At 34.5% G+C, this 23,574-nt stretch overlaps 2 protein-coding genes and 1 long non-coding RNA gene across 14 annotated transcripts in view; 2 read left to right on the top strand and 1 right to left on the bottom strand.

The window, feature by feature from the left end:
* Positions 1-6,625, top strand: part of LOC122719920 (rap guanine nucleotide exchange factor 2-like) — a 202,153-nt gene extending 195,528 nt beyond the window's left edge. For all 11 annotated transcript variants that reach the window (XM_043946187.1, XM_043946186.1, XM_043946192.1 and 8 more), the window contains one exon: positions 2,443-6,625. In XM_043946187.1, the coding sequence (XP_043802122.1) occupies positions 2,443-2,477 (35 nt within the window). In that variant the 3' untranslated portion in view covers positions 2,478-6,625. The remainder of the gene's footprint in view (positions 1-2,442) is intronic.
* LOC122719923 overlaps positions 1-17,621 on the bottom strand; it is a 33,892-nt gene extending 16,271 nt beyond the window's left edge. The window contains exons 1-4 of one of the 2 annotated variants that reach the window (XR_006347701.1): positions 17,291-17,621; positions 16,869-16,965; positions 8,905-9,030; positions 8,772-8,816 (exon numbers count right to left, since the gene is read on the bottom strand). This is a non-coding gene — a long non-coding RNA (uncharacterized LOC122719923). Of the gene's footprint in view, positions 1-8,771; positions 8,817-8,904; positions 9,031-16,868; positions 16,966-17,290 lie in introns of those variants that run through there. The other variant, XR_006347700.1, reaches the window with a different exon arrangement.
* Positions 13,157-23,574, top strand: part of LOC122719921 — a 68,502-nt gene continuing 58,084 nt past the window's right edge. The window contains exon 1 of the mRNA XM_043946196.1: positions 13,157-13,229. The gene's annotated coding sequence lies outside the window, so the exon portion shown is untranslated. The remainder of the gene's footprint in view (positions 13,230-23,574) is intronic.

Genomic DNA, 23,574 nt, shown 5'->3' with positions numbered 1-23,574 from the left:
ATTACGACAGAGGTATGCATAGCTTCTTCGTTAAGATTCAATTAGGATGCATAGGAATGAGTAAGTTGGTGTTTATGCAATGGATGGTGAGGATAGAGAGTGAGTTGAATAGTAATTAACGTTTTCTTTGGAGGAATGAGAATTTTAGTAAATATTTGTATATACGAAAGATTGTTCCTTATAAAGATATTAAGTGTATATATTTTTTTTGAATGAGTAAGTAATTTAACTTATATTAAATTATACTTTATTTATATTATTTATTGAGAGTGAGAAAATTATTTAAAATACTGTTTAATAGTATCGTTTATTTTTTATCATTTAGATAGATTGATTAGATGAATTATTAGTGAAATTGTAATTATTATTTAAGATACTTTTAAATACATCAAAGAAATCAAACTAGTTTAGTATATTGTCGATAAATGCATCAGTCCCATCACTGATTATTGATGGATTATTAATGCACGGAGAAAAATGTTAATTATTAATGATTTTTTATCGTTCCACTTATTAATCGCACAAAATTCGATCATTTTTGCCACATTTTCGTTTATTTTTTTCAAACATCGATGTGTATATTGATCTTTCATTTCGTGCTTTGCTGCATCGAATGGAATCGTAATTTAAAATCGTGTGTCATGAAAATTTATGCCAATAATTTTTTAAATTACCAAATTCATTCATATATAACATTTTTCATCGTGAAGATCGACGAATGTCCACGACTTCGTCGCGATGAACTCGATTAATTCTTCTCGATCTAGACATCGTAGGATAGAAAGCTCTAGTTTCTCCAACGTATCGTTATTTATCAAACGAAACACGTTTTGCGAAAATTTTCTTTCCTTCAATGGACGACATATGCTAATGAGACACTTACAATACGCCGATCTCTTTCTACCTTTAAGACACTTCTACATCGATCGAGTACAATGTATGTATGAAAATCCACACACCAAATCGATCGACGATTCCGGAAAAGAATCGTCTTTGTTTGTTGTTCGATGTACTACATGTTTTTCATATTTATCTTCTCGATGATCGCAGCATACTGTAAATAACGACCCATATACGTATTGTTCCACTTGTACATTTTTAATGCAAATTGCCTGTGTAACCATGCATTATCTGTGTGCATAACTCAAATTTCGTATTCTCATATATTTTATATATATATATTTGTTTCTCGATATATTTCAATTTTGGTTTCTTCTTTTTATTTTTATTTTTATTTTTTTTTATTCTTTTTTTTTTTAGCATCATCTAGCGCATTCACTGTGTTTATGTACAAATAAATACGCATCCTTGGCCAGGAATTTGTTGCATCTCGAACGAATTATAAATTGTATCGATGTACCTCTTGTGGCACTCGCTGTTTTATGGCTTGTTACGACCGAAATCGTCCGATTCCCAAAGGATTGCAATTTTATGTTTCACATTTGCATATTGTATAGTTTCGTGTATCATCGTGTCGAGGCATGTCGAGCTTGCTTGCGTTCCAATTTTTTTTTTTTTTTTCTTTCTATTTGCACGTCATGTCACTCCACGATCCTTTTTATTCGATTTGATTTTCATATGAATATATACGTGGAGGGATTTAAAATTAATTGAAATTCAAATAAAACCAATCGTCACATTTCTGCGAATTTTATTTTTTATTGGCTATCATAAAAATTTATTATATATACAAAATTACAGAATTTACAGAACAGAATATCACACAGAGTAACTTGCTAATAGAAATTATTGTACTGTTTGTATGCTTCATTTAAATTTCAATTATATTTAAATCTCTCCTCGAATAAATAGTTTTCTTATAGATTTATTTACAGATAGTTTTTCTACGATAATTTGATAGATGTAATTCTTTGCTTCTTTTCAAATAAGAACGTCTACTTTGGCGAATATAATTTTTATTTCTGATTCCTGATTTTTATTTCGATTCTTTTTTTCTAAAAGTTTTCTTATGCTAGTCGCCATTGAAATTGTAGTTTCTGTACAAAATCTATGCATTGATAGATTTCACGCATTTAGATGATATATTTAGTTAGAAAAATAGATGAAGAAATAGAATACATATAGGAAAGTATGTAGTATAATTCATTCTACACCTTTAATTCGTAATATTCATAGTCTTTAGAAAAAAAACATTCCATCCAAAGTTCAGAAATTACAGTTCCGTGTAATACAATTTTCAAATAATTTATTCTCTTTCTATTTCTAATCTTATTTTTTTTTTTAATCAGAATTATACTACTGGAGAAAAATAAAATAACAAGTTATAAATCAAACATAGTAGGTATTGAAAACGGTATAAAAATTTAAAAAAGATTCAGCCAAGGTAGACAAGACTCGTGGGAGTATATTTACTCTATAACTCCAAATAAGAAAAAAATAAAAAAAAAAATCATCGTTAATCCCAATCTAACGATTTTTCAGACGACGAAGAATCAGCCCAAGTATCAGCAGTTTAAAATGGTTCACGAGACATGCGAGGACTCACTCATCCCTATTCTTCTTTTCCCACGACCAAGAGGAACATGTTCGTCGTGCCACGTGTTAGACGATTCCCTTATCAAAAGGAATCAAAAACGATTTGCGAGACGTGCAACCCTCTTTCAATCGGGTTCTCGTACGAGGCAAAAACTGTACCGAGGAATTCGCTCGAAGACCAACGGGGTGCACGCACGAAATGCAAAAATAATCGACACACGCACAGTGCTTTCATTGCCGGAGAGTTCTCGATTCTCAGGCGGGACTTAAAGGAACTCTTTTGGAGAAGAACGCGTTTCGAGGAAGAGGAAAGAAGCGCTCGTCTTCCAGAACTAATAATAAAGAAAATGAGAAGAAGAAGAAGAAAGGGTGGAAACAGAGAAGAGAAGTTTAGAATCTCGAGCTACGCCCGTTAGAATTCTACGAGGGCACCAAACGAATAAAAAAGAGTATGTAATATCTCATTCAAAGAAGGAAACTTTGAAGGAAAGCAAAGACGAGAAAAGACATACCGATTATAGAATATAATATTTGTATCAGACTGGATGAGAAATATTGGTCCGATACAAAGGTGCCACGTCGAGTTTCACGTAGCGGCTACTCAGAGAGAGAAAGAGAGACTAGGCGCGAGAAATTTACGGTCATAAGTAATAATTCTCTTATAAATGTGTAATAAATCGAGTCCAAAGATGTTATATATACCGCGTAATCGTCGGAGGGAGTACGAATGACAGCGTGTCCTGTATTATATTACTTTTTAGGCTAACCCCCGAACGCCCAGAGTAGCTTAAGTATACGTTTTTTGATGTACATAGCGTGTAGCGTTTAAATGTAGTATGTAATATGAGCAAGAGTGATGTGTTGTCTTTATGGATTTATAAGTGCGTATGTGAAGACGAGAGATAATAGGAAATTCTATATCAAGCCGAATGTATATTCAAGTTCTTTTATATTTTTCTTTTAATTTTCTCCTTCGATACATTTCGTCTCTACGAAAACTCTTTTTTTTTTATATATATATATATATTTCAATTATCACAATTCGACCTATGTGTTTTTATCTGATTTATTATTATTATTATTTTTTTTTAAGAATCATTCACTAATGTTTTTAAATAATTTTTTCTTTTCGCTTACTATATAATACGTGAATATTATTTTACATGTCCCAAAAGCATAAAAATTTATCGTATCGATGGCGTGTAAGGAAGACCCAATTTTTACGGCTTCGATGTATGTGTATGTGAAATTTTATCGTTGACGCGATCATAAGTACAAAGTATTTTTCGAGGGACTATAATGAGAAAAACGAACGACGAGTCATTTGTAAAAGAGCGTATTGTAAGAAGAATGTATATCGTTCCTGGGCTTTGGAAATTCTTTTTTTTTTTTCTTTTTTTTTCTTTTTCTTTTTTTTTTTTTTTTTTTTTTTTTTTTTTTTTTTTTTTTTTTTTTTTTTAAGTTCTGATATCCATGATATACGAGTGAACTTATATGGCTCGTAGTATTTTAATCAGCCTCTAATATAATATCCAGCGCGAGTGTACGTTAGATAGGAACGAGAGAAAGAGAGAAGAATCGATCGTCAGTAAAATTAATATTAAAAGTCGTGCGTTTAATGAGTTTAAAGAGTGGGAGAAAGAGACAGAGAGAAAGAGAAAGAGAGAGAAAGTAAGTATGCATGCGCGTTCGAATGAATGAAAGAAAGAAAGATGAAGGAAATAAATAATATAACAACAAGGTATTAAACGTTTCAGGAAGGAAATTGAGAGGATATAATAATCGATATGCATCGCGTATGCTCAACTTATTTTTACCGAATAACTAATTAATTATTAATCGAAAACGAATTTTAGATCTGCTGTAACTTATATTTCTCGACCTTCTCGATCTATCGTTATCGAAGAATAATATTAATTGAGCACCGAAACGCATTTGTCGGTAACTAATATTTTCCGAAATTTTATCAGTATCACGGTACTTTTAGTTTTATATAAAAAATATATATATATATATATTATAAATATATAAATATATAAATATAATATCTATTATATGTATAATCCGCGCCGTGCGAGAGAAGAGCGTGTTAAACGAAAGAGAACGAGCAGACCGACTCTTTCTAGCCTCTGTCCTAAGGAGACAAGATAAAATTCTCAAAAAGACGAGAAGACCGCCAAAAAATTAATATCGGCTCGTTTCGTCGACAGGCTGCGACGAAATTATCAATAATAATTCAAGAAAACTAACATATATTCACGGTTAAAGATATAAAGATGCGATTTGTATGGACAGAATTGTACGACTGAAAATTTCATTCTTTCTTATACTCGAAAATATCAAAGATGAAGAAAAGAAAAAAAATAACGAACGCGGTTTATTAGGACAGAGAAGGCCTAACTTCAAAGGCATCTCCTTTCGCGACGAACGATCTGCCAAAATGCGCGTGGAAAACAAGCAGCAGTCTCGAGGATTAACACGGTGCTTCCTCCCTCTATCGTATCCTAACTTGAAACGCTCGAAGTTCTTAAAAAAAAAAAAAAAAAAAAAAAAAAAAAAATAAAATAAAATAAAATAAAATAATTTTTAAAAAAAGAAGAAAAGTCTCGAAAGAATTCTTGACAAAAGAATTTTTTTTAAGATTTTCGAGCGTCTCGTATATTATGTCGACATTCCACGTTGTTGCGACCTGTGAATCGTGAATCGTGCCCCGACACAAATGCTTCCCAAATGCGACAGACTGTTCCGAAATATGTTTAAATATTAATCACATCTATCCTGGAAAATGTGAAAGACACGGATAAATCGTCGAACACCGTGCTGATCCTCGCCACGTTCGATCCGCGCGGAAAGATCGAGACGGAACGCTCGATTTTCGCGCGGATCCTGCGGCAATGGCGACATTTACTGCATATTCATATTAATATCTCTTTGTACATATCCTTTAATGACTTTTAAATATTATTAATTAATCTCGAACGTTCTCGAAGGAAGTGTTTGGTAAAATAATAGCGAGCGTTGTGTCCAGCAGCATTTATAAATATCGATCGAGAGAAAAAGGTTCTTCGAGCGTAGAAAGAAGAAACGAACGAAACAGGCAGGAAACCGATGCTATTTCCGTTCTGTTTTTCTTTTTTATTCGAAAGTATTGTAAGATCGATCATCCGTTATCTCGTTTGCGTTTTTTTTTTGTTTTTTTTTTTGTTTTTTTTCTCTTCCAAGACATTTCTGAACGATCTTCCTTTTTTTTTTTTTTTTTTTTTCTCTCTCTGTTCGCACCTTTGGCGGTTCAAGGATACATGGTCCATTCCAGGGAGCATTTACGCCTTTCCTTACCGATTTTCGCGATTTACTTGATTCTGTTTATTTTTAAGAATTCTTCTTAAAAGATCTTTCTTAAAAGATCGAACGTTATACCAGTTACATTTTCTCGCGAAAATTCAATTGTACTAGTCGATGCGAAATTAAAATATTACTAATATTTACTAATAACTAATGTAATTTTATCGTAATTTCAAGCGAACCTCTAAATATTGAACTTCTTCGTGGTTTGAAATGTAAACTAGGTGAACGAAAAATTCTGGAAAACGAGCGGAATAATCGAATTGCGAAGGGGACGGTAAACTATGATTATCAAGTTCGACTAGTCTTGAATTGCCGAAGCTCGATCCTTCCTTTTTCCCTTAATTATTTCGAACGAAACGATCCACCTTGTCGTAGAGTTTGTACAATGCGAGCGTGTGAGTATGTTTCATTGAGAAAAAGATATATATACATACATATATATATATATATACATAGAGAGAGAGAGAGAGAGAGAGAGAGAGAAAGTCAGAATATGTAGAGAAACAGACCTTTAAACTTTCTTCTTCCACGAGCTCTGTCCCTCTTACTCCCTTAATTTTTATCCCTCGATGACTTCTTTTTACTTTTTATTTAATGCTCCTTGCCCTCCCTCCCGTTCTCCTCTGTTGTTTTTTAATTATTTATATTAACTCGAGAATGGAGCGACTGCGAGTCGTGGTCGGCACGAGCAACAAAAAAAGAAAAAAAAAGGAAAACAGAGATGCAACAACCTCTTTTGTATTTAATTTGTTTAATAAAAAAAATCATGGATCATAGTACAACATTCCCGATTGCGTTTTGGTTAACATCAAGGGAACCAGAACTCGTTTATTTCTTTTCTTATTCATTTTTCATCCAATGAAAAACACGCGTCGTTCGTCCTAAACTCCTCGACTCCTCCTCCGATCCGTTATTCCTCGTGACGAAGAAAAAAACGAGGAAAAAGTAAACTAAGAAAGAACAAAAAGAAAAAAAGAGAAGAGACTAATAAAACGGAACAAGTACAAAGGAAACGATATTCGAACAAAAAAAAAAAAAAAGAAGAAGAAAAACGACAAGACGGAGATAGAAGATAGAACAAGCTCGTTCGTCGTCGAATTGATTTTTTTTTAGATTTTTTTTGTTTCTTCTTTTGTACATAACGAAGAGGAACGTGCGCGTGAGACGCGCCATTCTTTCCGCGATTTTTTCACTTGGGTTTTCACTTCTTTCGACCGATCTCTGCGTACGGTACATGTTATTGACGAAACGACCATGCTAAATCGAGAGAAAGCATCGAATTTTTCCACGAAAATGTCACTGGATTTTGCCTTAGAATCCGAAAAAAAAAAAGGATGTAGAACCAAATTACACATGTACGATCGAAGATAACACTAGCACGGGCGAGACGACGATCATTATTGTAATCGTTCCGATTCTTTGCTCCAAGATGAAAGCATTTTAACCCATTATTTGGCGATTAATCGAAGGTAAATTTATTTTTCGTTTAAATTTTTTTTTTTTAATCAATAAGATTTACACAGTCTTACACAGTCTTTTTTTTCGTAATTTGATTTTTATTTTTGGAAAAATGATTTTAAAAGGAGAGTATGCGATTTTTGAACGTTTAAATTCTAATTTCGATTTTATTTTATAGATTAAAAAAAAAAGGATTTGAACAACTAAAATCTTTATACTTCAAAAATTCGAAAAAATGAGGAAGTATATTTTTATTTTCGAAAAAAAAAAAAAAACGAAAATGAATGATGGCCAAATAAAGGGTTAAAAGAATCGTATTTTTATAAAGTTTATTACGATATTAAGCTGAAAATATCAAAGGTCAATGAGAGGCTACCGTACATAAGAGAAGAATACGTGGGAACGAAACTGGTGGTGATACTATTGCTACTATTTTGTACGATATGATGTTTTTGTATATCTGTCTACCGTATGTATATATACATAGGAACGAAGTCTACCGATTATCGAATAGATGGTTCAAATTGTATCGAACACGTATTAAACAATTTGTAGCGTGGCGGACACAAAACTCCGGTTGTATTTACCATGAGTCATACATAGATGTTGTTCCCATTAATGTACACCTGTAAAATCCCTATCGAACAATATATGAACTACTAAAGGATTGGTAAAGAGTACTTTGTAATTTATTCACGTACTCCTTTGTATTTATTTCATGACTCATGTCTTTTGTATCAATAGATATTGTTACATGTACATTTCTCTTAACGCTGATATTATTATAATTTTATGCTAGTTGTATGCTAGATTTCTTTTTATGTATTTTTTTTTTTTCTTATTAAAAAAATTCATTCGTGTATAGATTTAATAGATGAAAATTTTTTTTTTTGATCTTTGATGCAATTTTTAACATTTGTTTTAAAATATGTTCGATAATATTATATAATTCTCTGTAAGCATTTTGCAATTGCAAAATGTAAAATTGCTCGTTTCCAGGATCGACACGTGGATAAGACCACCTGTTGCTTTAGGCAGGAACCAACTGACTGCAAAGGGTGACTGCGAAGTCAGCTGTGCGTAAAATTGCAACTCAAATGCAATGCGTCTTTCAAATGTTTCTTTCTTTATAGAACATTGGTCAACAGCCGAGTATGTGAACATCGATGGCTTCACAATGGTGTTCTCGAAGAGTTTCGAGAGAATTTAACACCAAAAGAAACTTTCAAAACTCGATAGACTTTTTTTTTTTTTAGAATTACGCCTAATCCGCTAAATATAAATATTTAGCAAGTGAAAGTCTCTATTAATCTTCTTTTAATTATATCTAAATAGAAATATGAATTTATTTATCCACGATACTTATCAATAATATTATTGCAATTTAAAAATAAAGCAATTAATCGAAAATTTACGTTATTTTCCAATAATCCATTGGATTTAATTCGAATTAAATAAGAGCTGGTACTCACGTTTCACAGTCTGCGATTTTAGATAGTATTTTCATAAAACTGTAACTGTAAAAACCGTTAAAAAACTTTAAGTCAAGGTTATTTCATAGTATTCTTTAACCGTTTCAACAGTGCGTAGATAATTAACCATTACCATTTTCAGAATCAGCAACAGAAGTTCGAGACGCGAACAGTTTCACGGAAATAGAGCGTGCCTTCAATGTTGTTTCAGAAAAATTGCATCTCTAATTTTCCGTTACATCTCCTTTTGCTCGCCTTCCTGGTGAATTATATAAATTAACGAGTTAATTATAATTATCAATTTTTATCAATTAAATTTAATAATTCTCTATGCATCTTTAAAAAAAAAATCTTTTGAATACCTTTTCAAGTACGTATAAATTTTCCATTTTTCACGTAATTAATAAAAGAGCGATAAAAATCTTTCTAATCTGAAGAAATTATAATTAGACAAAAATTTGTGTATCCCACCATTCATCACGCATAATACATACATCCCAATTTCGTAGCGACAAACACCGGTTATCAATTCTCACGAATATTTTTTTCTACTCGACAAAATACAAATACATGCATACGTAACGCAAAAACAGATAATTAAAGAGATAATTAATTACATTACACTTTTCATATTGCATAAAATTAATCTAATCAAACCGTTTATCTTCAAGCAGAAGCGAAGCCGAAGATAATTCTAATATTCCGTATTAACGTATTTTTTCTGCAGAAAAAACGAAAAGGAAATAAAAGATGCTAGAACATTTTATCCAAGAGAGAAGATACGCGCATACTTCCTAGAAACGACTTCCATCCTCCAGCTTCAACCCAACAACGTGCTCGCGATCGACGTGAGAGGACAGGATCCCGATCCCGATTCCCGAGGACCGCAGATCTATCGCGTTCACCTACGTCTCCCCTTCCACGGCTCTTTTTGCACTACCTCCTCCTACCATCGTTTCGCCATTTCCCTCTCTCCGCGAGCTGATGCACGATGCAGGGGAGAAAGACACGCCGCCTTCTGACCGGCTCGTAGTTGCTCGAAAACCTCTCTTACCTGCGCCGTACGCTCGGTTTTATTCTTCGACACGCTTCCGATCGGTTTCTCGTTTCTCGCGCGCGCGCGCGCGGCTCCTCTCGTCGCCTTCGAAACTCTTCGAACTCTGACCTCAGCGCCATTTTGGTCGCGCCTCCGCTTCCGGCCGCCCGCTCGAGGCCCGCTCGCCTTACCGATCGAGCGATCTCCGAACCCTCGATCGAGCCCGATCGTTCATCGAGAACATGTTCGAAAGTTCGCGCGCCCATTCGTCCATCCGATCGATCCTCGAGTTGTCGTCGGCCAGCCTATGCTTTGATCCATCCCTCCTCTCGGCTGGGGAGAAGTGTCGATTATGATTATATCCCGGGAAGAGATTTGATCGGATATTTTTCTTTCTTTCTTTTTTTTTTTTTTTTGGAAGGATTTTAATTGGGAATTTGATTGATTTGGGATATGAGAGTTTGTCGAGTTTGACGATACGTACAGTGAACGAAGAGTGTGCGCTTCTTCGAAGGATTCTCTTTTGGATTTCGAAAGAATCGTTGGAACGAAGAGTTGATGGAAGATTTAACGCTTGTGATCGATATTGGATGAAGTTGAAGATAGGGAAATTGAATGTGGTCTAAATTAGGATCTTGGAGGAGAGATACCTCTGTGCGGTGAAAACGGTGACATCTCGATCCAGCGTTTCAAAATACAATTACGAAACTTGTAAACGAAGCATCCGTTTCAAAGACAATAATTAAACAAACCCAAAATTGCTCGATTACCAAGCTAGGGAAGTTCTGGGAAGATCCCGTCCAACATGGGCATCTACTAGAAGTCGAATGGCCAAGTTTGGACGCCTCGAGCGAGCCGTTTCCAGACCAGAGAGCCAGAGCTCGAGAGCGTAATTCGAACGGCTATTGACTAACTTGTCGTTTCGCGGCAACCGTGTCAACCGTGATACTCGTCCACCTGGCTCAGCTCGACCGTAAACAAATTGCTCGCGGCCCTTCGAACGCGTAACAACCCGTTCCCTCGACTCGAGGGAACAAATCCTCCAACGTTGGACCTTTGAAACTCGCCTCGAAGTCGTGGGCAATCGTGGAAAGTATCAACAGGTTTCCTGATCTCGATAGGGAGCTCTTCATCCTCCGGTTATCTCCGCAGGAAGTCGGCGCGGGGAGGAAGCTCGATCGCCTCCTCCAGGCCGTCCAATCTCTGGCGAGGAGAACGAGGCTTGGTTAGGGGAAGGATTAGATTGGCAAGTTGGTGTCCGGATGAGACAGTGGTTACCGAAGTGTGTGTGTGTGGGTGGCTAGGAAATTTTGGTGGTGTGATGAGACACGTGCTGTGACATGTTCGATCGTTGATTGAAGTTTGCCGGTGGATCTGTCCCAGGATGTACAAAGTGATTCGGACTCGAGATTAGAAGTTAAACTGGGGAAACTGGTTGTACTGGTTGTAATTTGAGGAGCAGCGAAACTGAACTTCATTTAGAGATAATTTTCTACGATCTGGATTATTTATTTTATTTGGAGGTGTGTTTTTATTTGGAGGTGTGCAGAGTTTTGTATTTGGATTAAAGAGTGAATTAAATATTTTTAGAGTGACTGATATTATTATTATGTTGTTTTAGGATTAAGAAATTACAAGTGTTATGAAATGATTCTTCTTTGTATCGAGGATACGAAGCAATCGGTTGATTAGAGAAGAAAAATTAGGTTAGCGAGGGAATCGACATAACTGGTGAGAAAACCGGTTTGAAAACTGTGGTATCGAGAATCGTCGCGTAAAATCGTTGAATAAATCATTCGGCTCGGATTGTTCGTAGCAGAAGCAATCGAAAGCTGATAATAAGCCTGTATTGACATTTTCGAAGATAAGGAATAATTTATCGTCATAACCGATAAAGGTTGATTTGTGGGAAAATATAATAACAATTGGATATTAAATTTTGAAAATTGAATCGAAATAGAGGAAAATTGTTGCCTTCTTAAGAATGAGGTTTCTTTTATCTTAAGAATGGAAGATTTCATTTAAATACAGATATTGTGGCACGAGAAGTGGATCGATGTATCGAATACATTATCGACACTTTTCGATGTAAATAAAATTCCAATCGCAACATTGCAAGCTTGAGAATATTTCTTTTATGGAATGTTGATCGAAAAATCCCGAGTGTTAATCGAGGAAGATTCGTAAAGTGTGATAGAAACCAGTGAAATATCGCTCGAAGGAGTTAAATCGCAATCACGAATCTTTCACTTCAATCGCGCCTAACGAACTCGAACAACTTCTGGAATTAAGGGGTGCAACATCGTTGAAGATTAACTGGAAGGCCATGAATTTATTGTTCCAAATGAATACCGAGAGCTTTCTCGTAATTTAAAGGATTCGAGATTGTTAAAGATATTGAAAGAGGAGTTTAAAAAACTTCGTAAAGTATATTCTGACCGTGATTACGACTAATTTAAGGATTAATCTACGTTTTCTTTCAACGAGTGTTAATCCGGTTAATACAGAAATATTGCGAATATTTTATAATATTTTTGCTCTTCGAGTAAAGAACACTCCTCTTTGTTAAATATTCTTCAAAACTCTCGAGAATTCTCGCAGAAATCGTACAGAAGCGAATTAAAGAATAAGATACGCAAAATTTGCGAACAAAAAATCAACTCAAACTGAAACGCTGCAATAATTTCACGCAATAACCCAACGAGATAATAACCATTCCAAGAAAACTTATAAAAATTCTACTAAAAAACATTCGCAAAAGTAGGTCCAAAGAAAATTCTCAGAACTCTCTGTAGAAGCTCTATAACAAGAAGAAAGCTTATAGCGCATTACACCACTTACCTACTAAGCATACCAAGAAAGAGTTGCCCAACAAACGTTCCAAACGAAACGTTCATCCAAACCGTTGCGACGTAGAGTTAAAAGTGAAACGGCTCGTCCAAAGCCAATCCTCTGACCCTGCAACCGACCGAGAACTTTCGTCGATTGTCTCTCCAAAGATCTGCCGGTCGCGTGATTCATCGAGGTCACCGGTTGAGCGGGTCAGGGCCGCGAGTTGTGTGGCTTCAGGTCGGTGCAACCTGGATTTCTGCACGATTTAACGCGGTCGCTGTCTTCTTTTAGTTTTGCACAACCGTGCAGCCATTCTTGCAGCCATTATCTGTGCAACATCGGGACGATAAAATTCTATTCTTGCACCGATAAGAGGCACGCGGATTCTGCTGATTAATCGCGCGCCGACCGATTTTAGCCTCGTTTCTCGTCTTGAGTGGATCGAGTGAAGTGTCCATCGAGCTTCTTAAACCTGAAAAGTGCGAAACACTTTCCCATTCTTCCGATGGGAAGTGGACTGTGAAGTGATTTGGTGGAATTGGTGGAAGAGGTGGTGAACGAGGAGTTGGGATCAGGGAAATTGGACACTGGTGAGTATTTAAATTTGGATAAATTTTTAGGGATTTTTTTAGGATGATGGAGGTTAAGGTTATTGGGTTAAGAATGAGATAAGAATTTTTATAAATTTGTGAAGTGGAATTGGTAGACGGTGGTGAAAGTGGAGAAAAGTTGAGATCAGGGAAAGTGAAGAGAATTGGTGAGTAAATAGGGTATTGATGATTTTTAGGGTAGTGGAAAAATTTAGATTGATATGGTATAAATGAAAATATTGTGTGATATAGCAAATTTTAGGGTAGATAGTATTTGTTAAGTAAAGAAAAAAATTTGTAGAAAATATTGGTTGAGAAGTTATTTTCCAAGTTACAAACAATTATCTGTTTAAACGTGAGTGATTTACCGACTTAATGAATAATTCTTTGATAGAGAGGTGTCAAGTATGATGTGTAAAAAATGAAAGATATGAAAACTTTTTGCAAGTAACGAGAAGAAATGATAAATGATATTTTTTGTTTTTACGTATTTGCTTTAACCGAAACAAAAAATTGTTTAACTTTGAAGATATTGAAGTTAAAAATCTAGATTATTATAATAGTTACGATATTCTTCGATCAGTTTTATTTTATATATTTCTCTAAGAGATAATAGTTTCTTCTTATTTATATTATAATTCTTCATAATTTTATAGCAGAATATTCAGTAGCAAGTTTAAAATGGCTGTTAAGTTAATAAAATTATCTTGTTCAATCATCTAAATTCTTTTGCTTATTTTCATGATTGGGATTCAGTTATAATAATAATGGGATTTTATATAACATATGCTTATTCCAAATAATTTCTATATAATTCTATGCTCTTTTCTCGATAGTTAAGTAATTTCGTTATTCTCTGTCCATATTTCTGAAAGCTACTTATCAAAAATTATTATAGAAAATTATTATTCATAAAAGTTATTAGATTTAAGAATTCTTTAAATTTAAATTAAAAAGGAAGGTATTATTACTACTTCCGTTGCTGTAAACTAAAGAATCGCGTATTTTTTTATAACTATTTATCGAATCTATTTTAATATCTATCATATCATAAAAGACAAAAATATGATAGTTACATTTAAAAAATTTAAAGCGACTATGAAAAAGAATTATTTTTATTATAATATATAATTAAAATTATTATATATTATTATACGTCATACCATCCCGTTAAAAAATAATCAAAAAATCTTAGATATTATAAATAATTATTATACATTTTCCAATTATTATTTAAGAAAAAAAAAAAGGTTTCTTTACGATACTTATATTTTTAAACTTTATATTTCTCTTCGAATGGATCGTCGTAACTAATAGCTTCGAAAAGAATCGTTTTAAGAATTATATCTTTCTTTCGCCGTTTTTTATCTATGCACAATGAATGATCGACGATTAAAAGAGGTTAATAAGCACCGATCGAGATACAATACGATACTCTGAAGAGTATCGTGGTCGATCGTTCGACAGTGGCGCCATTCCGGCGAAACGAAAACGAAGAAAGGGAGGAATAATCATCGTCGTAGCAAGAATATACGAGATTATCGGTATCCTTGCAAAAATAAGAAACCTCTTGTCGTTGATTGACTGTTCGGGCGTGCCGGGATTCGACCTGTTCGAAGATTAACTCGGCAATTAAGCGATACTCGTGCTTCTTTATTTTCCGTGGTTCGATCGTGTCTTCGATTAATAATCAGGGGAGTGGTGCGAGAACGCGTCCATTTTTACGTACGAGTGTTGACCTCGATTGCGGGGATCGTGGTCTGGATCGTTTTTCAGGTGGAGAGATATCGTGAATGGTTTGTGGTTACCTCGAAAGTGCGCTAGAAGAATCGAACGTGTACACTGTCGCTCAAAAGTATTTGGATCTTGGATTCTCAATGAGGGATAATTTTTTTATTGAAATTATTTTTTTTAATTTAACAATTGCTTTATATATTACTGCCTTTAATTTATTTCCATCTTTCGTTTCTGAAAAAATTGGAAATAATATTTATAGTAATATCACATTTTCAATTTTATAAAGTTGCGAAACGGTATCAAATTTGACTGCCATTTCGATTAGAGAAAACGCCCGCGAAATTCAAATTTTTCAGAAATACGATTACCTCTATTCCCAAGTTTTTTAAAGCCAAATTTTCCTGCAAATATTAAATTTACATGAACATTAAAATTATTATAGACTCGTGAAATCTCGCCATTTCAATAGAGAAAAACCCGCGAAATTCAAATTTCTTTCCAAGAACACTACTCTTCATTTCATTCTCAGATTTTCCACACGAATTTCTCAACAAAAAACTATCCTTCACTTTCATTTCCAGCCTCTCCACTCTTCAAATTACTTTTTAAATCACTTAAAGGAATCCTTTCCTCTCATAAACGACAGTAGACAGTAAGGAAACCGAGTGCAGCGCAACTCGCCTCACGAGTAAGGTTTTACACAGCTCAACTGATGGATGAGCGTTGATTGCCCGGCTGAAGCTTATTAACTTCTTCCCGCAACTTCGTTAGAACGGTATCCCCGCAATTAAGTTTCTCGAAGGCGAGAAAATCTGCGACTCTTATCGCGCCAGAATTTTTCTTCTTTTCACTCTTCTTCCGACCATTTCTTGCTCCACCCTTGAAATGGAAGAATAAGAAGAAAAAGAAAAAGAAGAAGAAAAAGAAGAAGAAGGAAGAAGAAGAAGAAGAAGAAGAAGATGTCCAGAGACTCGGTTCCGCTCTTTCTTGAGAAACGATCGTGGTGATTTGTGGCGCTCCCCGAGATATATCTCGCTGGTTGCGCGTCACTTTGCTTTTTCTTCTTGGATTCGAAGGAAGATGCGGAACGTCCAGGAACGCGAGTCGAGTCGTATAGCAAGTTGAATAGACGTTCGCGGACTTTTTGTCGAGGTTCAACCGTGTGCCGAGATCATACGTCTTTCTTCATCTTTGTATACACGGTGTGGTGAATATGAGCCGCTCTTGTTTTTAAAAATTATGATAATGATCCTGAAATATGTTGTATAAGGTGTAGTGGATATAGTGGTGATTCGAGGAAGGAATTTAATCGTGTCTCATGATTTTCTATCTCTCTTTTTTTTATTTCTCTATATACTCGAAGATTTCTTAATTAGATGTTTTAATCAGAGAGGTTTGATTATGAAGAATCAGCAAACCGCAATTTGAACAAAAATTTACAGAGTGCATATAGAAAAAAAAACCAAAGAATCTCATTACGATCTTTAATTATTATCGATCAAAATTTAAATTTATCCATCCTCGATCCATCATCCTCATCCGTCGCTATCAAATTTTCACAGAAAAAAGACGATTGCGAAAGTTCGAGCGTATTATTATAAAATAGAAATTCGAGTCTGATTCAATAATGAATAATGGAACACGCTCGAAAGAAGTTTCACGACTTTCCTCGATAATGATTGTGGGCAAGATTTCACCCTCGGATTACGAAACTAGTCAAATCATTGTCGCTTTAGACGGTAAAACGTTTCGATCGTTAAAGAGTCAGCCGGATTGTCGGCGTAATGCCACGGTCATAAAACGCGAACTTTCGCGTTCACTTGTTCCTTTCGCACGCATCTGCCGTAGAGAGCAACGCGGAAACGTTTTGCTCTCCTTTGAAAAGTTTCAGCTCATACTTACTTAGGCTCGGCTCGACCGGAGAAATCTCTGGCTACTCGTCAACTCGGCATTATTTATTTCGTGACCTTTTGCGGCAGGATTGCATTTTTCTTTGAACCTTAAAAAAAAAAAAAAAAAGAAATGAAGAAATTCCTTCATAATATTATTTTGTAAAAAAAAAAAAAAAAGAAATAATAATAATATTTAAAAAAATTTAGATAAATATATAAGATCGTTATGAGATCTAATCGTCAAAATATAAATTTATAATATTATTCGTTATATCCCCTTGGATTAAAGGGAAGCTTTAAACGTACATACATCAGATACGTGCCACTATTCTTCAAGTTATGGTGTACGGGTCATCATTCATCCTAATCGTTCCTACATATATCTAATGTTAAATATGAATCTAATATTACGAATAATGCATTTAACGGTACCTTGTGACGTTACCGTTTCACTTTTGCCTATGCCTTCTTCACTTTTCTCCCCATTTATGTCCGTTCGCTGAATATTCAACCGGCGATCTCAACCGGCCAATTAGCATGAATCCTCCGCAGAAATGATCGAAACGGGTCTCGAAACGAAATCACGTTTCACCTTTCTCGTCTTCCCTGTTTATTCCGGTCGACGTTTCGCTAAGAGATTCCCTTCTCCCGTGAATAGATTGATTTATCGGCGTCTCGTTATGCAAATATCTATTCTTGTCTCCGTCTTGCTTCTCTCCTTTTTCCCTCCCTCCTTTCTTCCTTTTTAGTTAGTCTTTCTCTCCCTCTGGAAAAAAGAGTAGATGAAGTGCACACGAGGTGATTTTTTTTTTTTTTTTTTTTTTTACGATTCTGCACGCGACAATTTCGAAATCGAGCCGATTCCTTATACGTGTTCGAATGTAGGACACGATCTTAATTTTTATTTAACTTCTAACCTTTTTAAAAGTAATGTAAAATTTTCGGATGAATTTTTTTCATTGAACTTTAATCCTCGAGAAATTAATCAATCATTTTCTTCTTCTAAGATATCGAATGATATTTCAATCATTTGTTGTATTTGTTATTTGTATATTGCGAGTAGTTTTTAAAGAAGAAAATATTCGTGAAAGCGTGAAATAGATAATTCTTGGAAAATTGTCAATTCGTGTCAGTTAAACGTTCGCAAGAAATTTAATTTGTCTCATCACTTTCCATCACGTAGTTACTTGTACACGTATACTTGTAAAACGGTTTCAAATGCGCCACTATACCATACAATTTCGCAAACTTTGCGTATCTGTTTAAATTTGGGACACGATTGATCAATATCAATGTGGGCGAGCAATGGAATAGAGGCAACGAACGATATTCGTCTTTCTTTCGAAACTTATTTCGTATTTAAAATGTATAATTAGACGGCTGAAATATACGTAAGCCTGATTATCACATCAGAAATTAATATATGATAATCGATATGATCGATATTTTTATTCAAAATGTTAATTTATCTTCAAAAAATAATTACTCATAATACATATTCAAAGTTCATTTTTACCATCTATTATTGAAAATCATTGCATTACTCAATGCAATTACTCTTTATAATAATAAAAAAATTAATAATTTAAATTTTAAATAATTTAAAATAATAAAAAACTTAATAATAAAAAAATAATATTACAATACCTGATACATCAAAATGAAAGAAAAAAAAAAAATATTTCGTAAGAAACACGTTTACTTCGAATTTCGCAATGTTAATTTTTCTAAAACTAAAAAAAAATTACATCGATCTCAAATTTTTATCACTCTACACTCTACGATATTCTTCAATTCGATATAACAATTTTCCAGAATACTATATTTCTCGAACCACTCACATTTCTCTGTTCGTCAAATATTTAATCAAAATCACATCCAACATTCCACCCAATCAGCAACAAATTCACGCACGCTGTTCCCTTAAAATATACGATTTCAAATCTATATGTTCGATGCGCGTCGTCGACTTCGCTTCTTTTTCCCCTCCCCCCACCTCTTATTCAGATGTAAATGGATCGTGGTCGCGGCTCATGGCGAACTCGTGGTGAACCTTGATCGAAACAGCGGAAGCGTCGTCGAATTCCGAGGGTACGCCAAGCGAATTTGCATCCTGCACTTGCACGACCGATCCCGAGGGAATTCAGCACCGTTACAGACCGTGCGAACCAGCGATAAAGATAAAGTCTCGCTTGCCACCCGGGGACCCCGAGTAAATCAACGCTGCTCGCTTCCACGACCTCTTTTTTCCTCCCTTGATTCGATTTAAATACCGTATAAAGAGAGGGAAAGATGATTTCATCTGTTGCGGATGCGTGGCGTCTATTATAATGATTTATTGTGCTAATTTCGAAAATAGAGAATCATCCCTTGTACGATAATTTATATTATTATTAATAAAATAATTTAATTAAGGGTGAGAATTATATTCGAATTAATAAAATATAACGAAAAGGAAAAGTATGTATATTTTTAGAAGAATTAAAAGTTTTAAATATTTTTATTTACATTTTTTTTTTTTAGATTTTTTTTTTGGTTAGATTTAAATCTTTCCTTTTTCACTCGAAGTCCTGAGTGTATTTTTAGTTATACAGAAAAACGGTGATTGGATTAACACGCGTTTCCTTTCGCGATCTTTGCCGTTCATTATATCATACGACCGTCTCTTCCCGGTTCTAACATTGTAATCGCAAAAAGTTGCATAATCATCGATAAATCAGCATCTATTACGTCTGCTCCGTCTCTGGTTTCTTTAAGTGTAGGCAATAATTAACAAGTGAGCATGAGAAAAGCGAGAAATTTAGTGTTTTTCCTCTGGTGCCCATTCAGCCCGAGCCTGATGAATAATTGATGGACTTTATGAATACGTAAGGCAGTTACATTGTAAAGCCAAGTTGGTTCAGAATTATTACACCCTCTTTCACCCACGCGTGTGTATACACTATACAATAATAACGCGGTTGATTGCAGTAATATTTGCACACGATATCCTGCGAACGTTGTTTAAACAAAACTGAATCGACAACCGTAAAATTGTCGGTTTAATTTATGACAGTACTCACTATTAGTTAGATCTAATTGTTTTAACATGGATCCGCATGTTACGTATACCCTACTATAATCGTGGAATTGTTCGAGATGAAATCGAGAGGAAACGAATGTGTTGGATGTGAAGTAAATTTTCTACTTCTTCTTGTTTTTTTTTTTTTTTTTTTTTTTTTTTTAAGATTCGCCAGATGATATTACCAAAGAAATGAAATTACATTCAGTAATGATTATAGACTATAATGATGATGTAATTCGAAGATAAGTGTACTTTCACTGATGTTTTATGTAATTAAAATAATGTACGATGGTAAAAGATTGATGGAATAATTATGTTTCTTATTTTGTGAGCGAAAGATGAGATATTTGATATTTTGTTATTATGATATTGAATAATTATTTTTTGAGTATAGAAAACAGGATTGATTAAATATTTAAAAAAAATCAATGTATTCTTTATTTATTAAAATCTCATTCGGATAATCTAATTAATTTTGCGTTTTAATTAAAAAAAAATATAGTCGAAAAAATTTTTATTGAATTTTTATGAAATGCAATTTGTTGCAATTGTTATTTTTAAACGGTAATATTTTTTTACAAAACATTTAATATACAATCAATCTTATTCACAATATTATCTCTATAATATTTTGCATAAGTATAAAGATTTAATATGAGAGATAAAAATATATATATTTTTAAAACACCATTTATGAATTTATGGTCGGTAAAACTTATCGTCGATCAATGGTTGTTTAAAAAATTTGAACATTGTTTTTGATATCCTCTTTGAATACGGATGTATTCAACAAATGTATGAATAAAGATAAATACTTTTTCGTAAAGAGTTCGAACTTGATGGGATACGACAATAAACAAGTTTAGTTCTCTTTCAGCGCTTAACAACAAAGTAATTAATCTTAATTAAGTTCAGTTTATACTTTAAGGCCATTACTTACATCAATTTATAACGAAATAAAATTATGATTAATATTTCAAAGAGTTCTTACACGAACGTTGTAAACTTTGATACGTTCAAAGATGCGTTCTAATTAAATCTGTTGCGCATAATTAAAGTCAAATTAATTATAATTACGCATAATCGCAAGTATCTACATAAATTTTAAATTTATTCTAATAAGAATCTAATAAGATTACTCAATCTTTATCCATTTTTACTTTAACATTTTTACATTTGCAAGAATGCGCACAATTTTTACTATCAATCCTAACCTAACCTAATCTCAAAAATTTCAATTCAATTTTTTTTTTTAATAAAGATTAAAAATTTTATACGCATTAACAGACGATACTTTCGATTCAATAATCCTTAAAAACCGATCCATCATGCAATTTAAACGAGCAGCCAACCCCTAAAATTATCAATTATCGTTCCATTACGAACGAAAATGCTACCCACCCTCCCTATTTTTTCCTATTTATTAAACTATCCTATACATTAAACGAGAGAAAGAAAATATTAAACAAATAACCACGAAGAAAAACGGATAAAAGGATCGTGCACACACAATTTTCACTACCAATCAACCCCTCCTCGAGCCACGTAGTTATTTGTATCGTGTGCTTGTCCGTCAACGATCTATCATCGCCCTTATATATATATATATTTTCTTTTTTCTTTTTCTCTTTCCTACCATTTCCCAGCCGGCTGTCTTTCACTCCTATTACAGATATATCAGTCTGTATTGATTATGCCAGCGGTGTAGTCCAACCGACGTGTTACTATCGATCGAGACGGATAGAGACGCGTGGGTGGAACGTGGACGTTCCAGTTTTCTCGACCCGAATTGCCCGTTTCTTTTCTTCGCGCTCATTTCAATTTCAACCGATCCTCCGCTCGGAGAAATCGCGCACCATGCCATTGGTTCGCCTCGTTTTCGAGGAATGGGGAAGGGTTTCGAACAGGGGGACGTCGGTGAAGTCGAATTTTCGCGGCATGCAAATGGCGCTCGTTGAATTTTTATAGGCGATAGTGTGCTGTTCCTTCGTTTTTTTTTTTTTCCTTTTCTTTTTCTTTTTCAGCTGCGAGGTCGTTAGAGTAATTTTATCTCGATGGAAGTCGAAGGGTGGTTTGACAAACATGAAAAATCTATGTATATATATATATATTTTGAATATGTTGAATAATTTGGTTTGATTGGAATAAAAAGATCGTTTTTTTTTTATTTAAATTAATTTCGAAAGTTGGATAAGATTTGCGATTAATGTGGATACGCTTATGGATTTCATAATCCTTTTATTATGTCCTACTATGACTTAATTATGTATTTGAATTATTCGGGAATTGAGGATAAAATTGAATATGCAAATAATATTTAATATGGGATAATGACACTGAATTTGTAGTTCTGAAATTCTGTTTGGATTATTTAAATTAATTGATGTATATATTTATGAGCACGAATAAATTGTGGACACGATAACGTATATTTTTTGAGGATTTGGAATTAACGATTGATTAAAGATTTGGAAATTTAATTGCGAGATTGCCAGAGAGAAATTTAAAAAAAAAATGTCGACTGATAAATGCGAGGCTTAAATGGAGTTTACGTGAATGCCTTTGATAATTGCAAAATAACGTGTCTTTGTCGTTTAAAAATTTCACGATTTCCCTTAACCAACCGCACACAATATAGACGATTAATGTTTTAACGCAACTGTTTTCTCTACGTGACTTTCTTCTCCGAATTAATTTCTCCACGTCATTTCCACAAAAATCACATTTATCAAACGTTCCTTTTTAACAGACTGAACATTATAAAACGCAGTTCTGTTCTCATGAATATACAATTAACACGCCTTTTCACGCCTTTAAAATTGTAGCGAGCACAAATTCTTCAAGCAAAAATCTAATTCAATTTCTCATCCAACAACATTTCCATTAATTTACTAAAAAGACTTACTATTTCAATACTTTTCCGAAGCAACTACACACACATATTCCAAACGAAATTACACTGACTTAAAGTCACAATCGACTCTACTCTTCCTATATACACAAGAATTAAATCCAAATTTTACACTCAAAATGCTGCAAAAGAAACACGCCCCAATGATCCAATTTACCTCTTTCCTTTTTCTCTTTTTTATATCATTTCTCCCCCTCCTTTCTTTTTTTTTTTTACTTTTTAGAAGTATTTTAGAAGAACTTAGCGAAGACCAACAACACCTTTTTTCCCCCCTTTTTCCGCGAGAAAAATGGAAACGTGAAACAACCCCCGAAAGGAGGGTTGGCCGATTGCAAACAATTTCGCAACAACAACGACGCGACAAATTACTCGGGGGAGGAAAAAAACCAAGGAAATTAGTCCCATTCGCGGAAGGTGTACGGTGTTGTCGCGTACGGATGCCCGAGGGGTAGGTGGAGGGGGTGGTTGGTGGTGAAAAAAGGGGCGCAGCCGCGGCGGACGACCACCCCCGCGGACACGCTCGCTCGCGCGGCGGGCTCGTCAGTCTCGGTCAGTCGTTGGCGGCCGAAAGTCGTGCGAGACAGGAAACCGATGGAGAGGGAGGAGGGAAAGGGATGGAGTGAGGCCAGGTGAGAGAAACACGGGCCGAGGGAGAAAGAGGAGAGTGGCGGTAAGGTCGAATAATTGGTGGACGTTCGGATGGAGAAGGAGAAGGAGAAGGAGGAGGAGGAGGAGGACGAC

Source organism: Apis laboriosa, unplaced genomic scaffold, assembly GCF_014066325.1.
Source record: "Apis laboriosa isolate Shangri-la unplaced genomic scaffold, ASM1406632v1 scaffold9_cov152, whole genome shotgun sequence".
Taxonomy (NCBI): Eukaryota; Metazoa; Arthropoda; class Insecta; order Hymenoptera; family Apidae; genus Apis; species Apis laboriosa.
This window is presented reverse-complemented; position numbering and strand designations above follow the sequence as displayed.